Here is an 8006-nt window from a genome sequence, read left to right as displayed (position 1 = left end):
GGGATTTGACCGTCCTGTGCGGTGTGTGACCGTCCTGTGCGGGATGTGACCGTCCTGTGCGGTGTGTGACCGTCCTGTGGGGGTGTGTGACCGTCCTGTGCGGGGTGTGACCGTCCTGTGCGGTGTGTGACCGTCCTGTGGGGGTGTGACCGTCCTGAGCAGGGTGTGACTGTGCGGGGTGTGACTGTGCGGGGTGTGACTGTGCGGGGTGTGACTGTGCGGGGTGTGACTGTGCGGGGTGTGACTGTGCGGGGTGTGACTGTGCGGGGTGTGACTGTGCGGGGTGTGACCGTCCTGTGCGGGATGTGACCGTCCTGTGCGGTGTGTGACCGTCCTGTGGGGGTGTGTGACCGTCCTGTGCGGGGTGTGACCGTCCTGTGGGGGTGTGACCGTCCTGAGCAGGGTGTGACTGTGCGGGGTGTGACTGTGCGGAGTGTGACTGTCCTGTGGGGGTGTGACCGTCCTGTGGGGGTGTGACCGCGCCGAGGTGCTCCCTGCCAGGAGGTGTCATTGCCCTCCGCTCCCTCCCTCCTGACGGCGGCTCCGTAGCAAAACCACGCAGGGTGGGAAGGGGGCGATGTTAACGATGGTAAATGTGCCGGGTGCCATTGAGAAGCTTGGCTGCAGATTTCCAGTAGAAAAGAGGGGGCTGACGTGACCAAACTGTTCGGTTTGTGTCCGACTGCCATGAAGCTGGCAACGTGATCCCGCACCGTGTGCTTGCAGCCCGGAGAGCCCGCTGAGTCCTCCCTGGAAGTGTTCAAGGGCAGGTGGGATGGGGCTTGGAGCAGCCTGGTCTGGTGGGAGGTGTCCCTGCCCATGGCAGGGGGGTGGAACTAGGGGGTCTTGAAGGTGGCTTCCAACCCAAACCAGTCTATGGTTCTATAATTCTATGAAAACATGGCTTTGTATGTGTGTCTGCTGGAAGCACAGCAGAGCATGGCAGCTCACACAAACACTGCTGAGGTGTCAGAAACATCTCCTTTGGGAAATATGATAGACCTTCTCTAAGTACTTAAGCCTATGGTAGGCGAATGCCTTTTGGGAATGGTTTTGGTGTAATTGACCTGGCTGATAGTGGTGGGATGGGATAATTTGTCGAACAAACTTCTTTCTCCTGTTTCTCTTCTAATCTCACGAAGATAAATTAGGCTTAGTGACAAGGGACTGCCCAATCTTAGTAATTTTTTTTCCTTAGAAAAACTTGAATTCCAATTATCTGGCTTAAAATCATGTGCTGGAAGAATACTGATCCTCAGCCTCATCAAATGAAGATTCCAACTACCAGCCCACCTGGTTGTGTCAGTTTGTTCTACAGGCACGAGATGGAAATACTGTGAGGTCTGGGAGCTAAATTCCTGAGTTACCACGTAAAAATGGAGACAGAAGTTAAGAGATTTATGTCTAAGAGAACATACTCAGTGGCTCTGGACAAGAAATGTATCAATAAAGCCACATGTTAGGACAGGAAACGACTTAATTCTGCGTCTGTTTATTTTTTCACACAAAAATGACTTCTTGAAATAAAAAATATATTCCAAAATATCTAATGGTTTTGTAGAAAAGCAGTTGTTTTTCAGGTTGTAGTTGTATGATTATTCAATTGACTTTATGGTTTAGAGGTTGTTACAAAACACTTCACTTAGAGAGGCCAAGATGTGCAAAGAGTGGGAACTGCAGTTGCCGTTGCTGCATTCACAAGGGGGTGTTCAGGGTTTTGTGTTGTCCCCAGTGGCTTTCCTTGACCTGCTGGAGAGGAGACGTAGGGCTGGAAGTTGGGATTTGGCCCCATGGTGTCTCCAGGAGACCATGAACCAGTGATTTAATACAGCGTGTGCCTCAGATCCCTGTCTCTGTAATTGAGATAGTATTTCTTCTTGGGCAGTGAGGGCAATAAATCATTACATCTCAGTTGTTCACATGCCAGAGTGATGGAAATTTTCTTTATCCCTAAAAAGAGCAGGACCCTGTTTACAGATCATTTCAACTCACAGGCTAAAACCTGTCTCTTTGGAGAATTTTACTGGGTATCTTTTATCTAAGAAGAGTCTCGATCGATATTTTCCAGGCAGAGAGGTGTACATTTTCTCCTTTATTTACCACTTTTAATTCCTCCTCGAGAAAGATCTGAAGCCTCAGCAGCGCCTGCTTTGCCAAGACACCCTGCCATTAATCAGAAGTGGGATTATTAAAGCACTTTTCCCCACCAGCGAAAAAATCCACTTATAGAAATACGGTTTATCAAATACAATTTGTAACTGTCTCGCCTGAGCGGCCCCTTTTGGAGACAAACATCGTTAGTGCTGGAGCTGCCTCGCCCATCCCTGGCAGCGGCTTGATGTGCTCCCACCTCCAGACCAGCCCCGCAGCGCCCGGACCTTGCCCTCCCCAGCTGGGGCAGTGGGCTGAGTGGGCTCAGAGGGGCTGGCTGGAGTTGCCGTGCTCGGGTCCTGCTTGGGAGGTGGTGGTAAAAGGAGCAGGAAGTTCTGAAAAGAAAGCTGGACTAGGGAATGAATGAAGAGAAGCAATGCTAACCAGACTGATAAACCAAACCCCCTCTTTTCCACAGCTTCCTCTTTGCACTTGAGCCTCTGGGAGGTGCTGACAAGAGATCATAACACTGCTGGCTGTCTCCCAGAGATCATAGAATGGTTTGGGTTGGAAGGGCCCTTCGAGATCCCCTAGTCCCAACCCCCCTGCCATGGGCAGGGACACCTCCCACTAGACCAGGTTGCTCCAAGCCCCATCCAACATGGCCTTGAACACTTCCAGGGAGGGGGCATCCACAGCTGTGCCAGTGTCTCACCACCCTCACACTTAAGAATTACTTCCTAAATGAATAAATCTTCACTCTTTTAGTTTGAAACCATTCCCTTTCATCCTGTCACTTGTAAGAAGCCCCTCCCCAGCTTTCCTGAAGCCCCTTCAGATACTGGAAGGCTGCTATAAGGTCTCCCTGGAGCCTTCTCTTCTCCAGCCTGAACCACCCCAACTCTTCAGCCTGTCTTCACAGGAGATCTGCTCCAGCCATCTGATCATCTTTGTGGCTCTCTTCTGGGCTCACTCCAACAGCTGCATGTCTGTCTTCTGTTGGGGGCTCCAGATCATGTGCTCTTTGGGCTTAGCCCAGCAAGCTGCCTGTTCTGGTGACAGAGTTGGGTATAAGCGTGGGTCAGAGGAGAGAACATGCACATGGAGTGCCCAGAGTAGAATAAATGCTCCTCTGGGCACATGCATAACCTTACCAAGGAGAAGAAAAAAATCTATTATTGAAGGGGATAGGATTTGCTGCCATATCGATGACAAATGTGCTAGGAGAGGGGTGGAACAGGTCTGTCTTTCTTTCCACTTCGTGTCTGGGAGTGCATCTCCCGTGCCGTGCAGTGTCCGGGCCCCGCATCAGCGTGTCCCTCTCGTCCTGTCTCAGTGACCACACACACGGCTGCCACCAGGGGTTGCTGCCTGGCCTCTCTCTTTCCTTAAAGACACGAGAGCTGTCATTTCCCGCAAAAGTACTCAAAATACACTTGCTTGCAATCATTTGATCCTTAATCCATAATTTCAGTTCATCAGTTAATTAATCACTTAATCAGTTAATCAGGCTAATCACTTTTCCCTGGAAGAAGCTCATGAGAACAGCCAAGATAAATTGCTTCCATCTGGTTTTCCGTTCTTGTCTCCTGCTTCTCCATTTTTGGGCTCTGTGCTGGTGTTAGCAGACCCATAAAAGAGGGGCTTACTCCAGGACTGTGGCTATTCCAGCCCAAAACCTTCACTGCCACCAGCCTCCACCATGGTCTGGGGCTCATTGGAGAGGAGTTGCTCTGTGTGCTGTCTCTGTGCTGAGCAGCAGCCTCCTCCTGCTGAGCAAGAACAACATGCAGCTCAGAAAGGTTTGGCCAGGTTTAAATGAAGGAAAGCAAGTCCAAGTTCCTAAACCTTTAGGTGTCTTTCTTAGAAAACAGATCACCTCTACCTTTGAAGATGCTTTGGACAGCCCTAAGAGAAGGGTTGCTTTCCCACATGCATGACTGTACTTCCACTAAAAGGGGCAGCTGAGGATTGGAAGACTAATGTTCACATTAAAACACTATTTCCCAGTAGTTCCTTTTCTCATTCTTCTAACAAATGCATCAAAAATAGCCAGTTGGGTTCCTTTTTCCTCACTAAACAACAAACACACCATATGCCTATGCCATATATTTAGTCTCCACTGCCCTGTGCTTCTTGACAAACCCAGAAACCAAGGCAAACAGTCTTCAGCCTTTACACCTTTCCCCTGCAGAGAAGCTTGACATTTACACACTTCTGCAGGTCAGACTTCTCTTCTGAGGTCATTGTTGTTATCTTTAAGGCAGCTCTCACTGCTGGCTCCTGGGCTTTCATCACAACCAATCTTGTCCATACATGAACAGGCTCCTGCCACAGGCTGGGAAGCTCTCTGTGCTTTCCTGGACTTCCTCTTCACATCCCATCTTTCCCGTTGCACTTTTCTCTGCCATCTCAGTTTGCTGTTCTCCCAGGCCAGGTGCTTTTGCTGCAACTTGTGTCCTCTTTTCCAGTACCTTCATCCCTCTCCTGCGTGCCCTGGAGGCTGAACCATTAACCTGCCCTCCTCATGCAGGAGTTGCTCACCAGTTTTTTCAGGGAAATGCTTGATTGGATTTTCAGGAACCTTGGGAAAACGACCATAAAGCAACTTTACTGTGCACGTGCTGTAAATATGATTTTTAATTTGCTGCCTGTGCGATCTAGCGGGGCTGGGAGCAGGTGGCACCTGGCAGATTTGCTGTGTGTTTTCAGACCAGCCATGTCCACGCTGTAAGGTCCACACAGGGAACGTGCTGAGTTTATTATTCTTGGTAGCAGATAATACTTTCACTGTGAGGCTTTTTCCCCTCTTATTCCTCCCACCATGCTGAGCTCTTCCTGTGACTGCTGGGCTGACCATCTCGCCCTCAAGGGCAGATGGAAACCTGGGAATGGCAGGCTTCCCCTTCTTAAACTAACCTTGTATTTGGTTTATGGTTGAACTTGATCTTAAAGTTCTTTTCCAACCAGAATAATTCTATGATTCTATAAACCATGTTGCTTCTGTAGGCTGGGCTCAGAGCCTGGCCTTGCATTGTCTGCTCCTTCCATGCTACCAGGAAAACCCACACATTTATAGAGCACCCAAAAATTGTCTCTCTCTGAATTGGTGCTGTCTCTTGCCTGGCTTTGACTATTTTCATCACCAGTGTCAAATCTGTCCCGAGGCTTCTGTAGCTTTGACCACCAGGGCCTGGACCACATGTACCGTTTAAGAGGCAGCATGTACCATGCTCTGTCCTTGTCCTTGGCTGCTGAACACTGCCCTTTCCAGAGCTGTAGAAGGAGCCCAGGTCCAGCTGTCTCCCCACAAACTGTCAGCAAGACTGCCTCCTTTGATCTGCACTCAGCGCTGGATTTTATCCCAGCAGCCAGCAGGCTAATTCCACACGTTTATTCTACAAAGCTCAATTAGAGCAGCTGGCGCCGGCAGCTTCCCTGCTGGCTCTGAGCCTGCAGAAGGAGAGGAGGACTGGTGCAGTGGTTGGGGTAGAAATTTGGGAGTCCACAGGCTGAGCTGCAAATGCCTGCTCTGCAGCTGTCCTCCAGGCCACCCCAGTAAGCCCCCGCAGTGGGACCTTGGCACCTCCGTGCTGCACAGGGAGGGACATCATTTCCCTGCCTCTCCACAGGAGAAATACATTAGAAAGACAAGCTATCGTGGTGATGGGGAACTGTGCCAACAGCAGCAGAAGCAGGTCATGGCTGCTGCATCTGGGAAATGCTGCATAGATCCAGCTGGACCAACAATGGGGAAGAGGATGGAGCTGCAGCTGATGGAGGGTGTGAGGCACACCATACCTTCTCACCACTGAGTTAGCAGTTTGCTTTACAGCTGCAGGACCCCCTCTCTGTGCCCTGTGGCTCTCCAGGACATGAGTTATATTCAGCACTGCCCTGATGAAAAGGATTCTGGTGTGTGTGAGCAGAACCAAAGCCAACACAGGCCTTCTTTACAAGGGCCCTTACCCAGCACAGAAGAGCCCACAGTTATTTCCTTCAACGTCATCAGTGTTACGGTAACCTCTGTGAAAAATTATAAAATTCTGGGGCTAAACATGCTCTGAAAATGCTCCTGTCTGGTTGGTCTTTCCTCTGCAAAGCTTACTATTTATGTCAGCCAGGCAAAGAGGTCTAACCAAGACACAAGGAGGCAGAGAGTCCAACTGATTTTTGCTGGGGAGCAGAGTCAAACCTCATCTGCTTGAGACCTAGTTATGAGGGCAAGAAGGTGTCGAATGCATGTGCTACCTACGCATAACAGACCGTTCCTCTCTCAGGAACCCTCAGGAAATTCCCCACAAAAGGGAACAGCAGCAATGGGCACGCAGCAGCCCAGTGAGCCTGCAGTTGCCATTCCTTTCCCTGACCCTTGGTAAGTCAGAGATGGGGGCTGGCTGACACGCTTGGCCAGGGACAAGTGTGCCTTTTTGGGTACAAGGAGTGCAGAGCCTCAGGGCTATTCCTTCCTCTCCTCTTGAGCAGATTTTAGTGCCATCTGCTCTCTTCTGCTGTCTTTGGAGAAGTCAGGCGGGCTCTTTCGTCCCTTCTGGCAAAGCCGTGCAGTGTATGTCCCCCATCGGGCGTCATGCACCCGGAGGCAGCCAGGAAGGATGAGCCTTGCTCCAGAAAGCTCCCACTGCAGTAGCCCAAGGTCTTCTTTTCTCTCCTCTTCCCTGTCCACAGCCTGTTCTTCTGGATGGGACACTTCCCAAGGTCGCAGCTGACTCCCAAGGTCCAGACTTCACTGTGGCCTTTGCAGAAGGGGATGGGAAGGGGCTGGGACTGGGAAAGGACCTTCCATGTGATGCTCACTCCCCAGAAAGGCGTACGAGCAGTTCCAAGCCCTTGGGGATGGAGCAGGGGATGGAGGAGACATAGGGCAGCCATGAAGCTCCCTGGACTGGGAACAGCTCCTGAAATTACTCTTTTCTCTGCATGCATGAAGTATTTCCCTGCTAATTTCCTGAACAATCCCTGGCCCGGCACAAGCCACATACCAGAGGAGCTGCAAAATTTAGGGGAGAGGTGCAGAGGTTTGCTAGGACATGCTGCCTCAAACCTCATTGCCACACCAAGCTCCAGGTAAGACCTTTGTTGTCTGCCCTCCCTGCCTAAAATCATACCTGTCCCTGGGCTGCCTGGAGCCTGTCCTGAGTGGGAGTCAGCTGAACCCCCTCGTCCAGGTGAGTCCAGGTTGTGTCCCCTCTGAGATTTCCTGCTGGAAGGAAATGGGGAATGAGGGGAAGCAGGTAGTGAGGAGCCCTGGCAAGCTGGAAATGGTCCCCAGCCACCCCTGCTCCCAGTGGGACACAGGGCAAGAGTCCCGCTGCTGCGTGAGCTGTGCAGCTGCTCCAGCTCCTGCACAGTGCAGTTTGGAGACTCTGCTGCTGTGCTGGGTTCATCCCACGGGATGGCACTGCCTGCTCAGGAACGGGCAGCCAGGCCGGTGCTTCTGGCAGCCATAAATTCAGCAAATTAAACGGTGGTGGCAGATTCTGATTGACAGGTCCCTAGAGAGCAAAGTCCCTTGTTTTCTCCATCCCTGAGGGGATCAGGAGGAGCAGCAGCAACATAAAACCCTTTCCCAAGCCCAGCATTTTTGCCCTTGCGGATCTGTTTCTGGGACTCAGCCCATCCCGGTACATCTTGACCCCTTTGAAGCTGCCGGTGCGGTGCTGGGCCAGCCAGCAGCTCCTTCACTGCGGACCTTCCGCAATGTCACGAGCTGACCGCTGCGGAGGCTGCCCGCGCTGCACACGTGAGCTGCTCTACCCTTGCTGCCCCGTGCCCCGCAGTGCAAGGCCCCGAGGTTTCGGTAAAGGGCAAGAGAAACGAGGCCAGCAGAGTTTGGCGTCATTCGCACGTTACTCCTCTCTGCGTGGTGTAAAACTGGCAGGAATGACAACGCTCTG

General features: G+C 51.5%; 1 protein-coding gene across 1 annotated transcript in view; it reads right to left on the bottom strand.

The window, feature by feature from the left end:
• EIF3D (eukaryotic translation initiation factor 3, subunit D) overlaps positions 1–7951 on the bottom strand; it is a 15838-nt gene extending 7887 nt beyond the window's left edge. Inside the window, exon 1 of the mRNA XM_010005845.1 lies at positions 7738–7951. Coding sequence (XP_010004147.1) covers positions 7738–7951 — 214 coding nt within the window. The remainder of the gene's footprint in view (positions 1–7737) is intronic.
• Between the last annotated feature and the right edge of the window lie 55 nt (positions 7952–8006).

The sequence above is a fragment of the Chaetura pelagica genome, unplaced genomic scaffold, assembly GCF_000747805.2.
Source record: "Chaetura pelagica isolate M959 unplaced genomic scaffold, ChaPel_1.0 scaffold79, whole genome shotgun sequence".
NCBI lineage: Eukaryota > Metazoa > Chordata > Aves > Apodiformes > Apodidae > Chaetura > Chaetura pelagica.
This window is presented reverse-complemented; position numbering and strand designations above follow the sequence as displayed.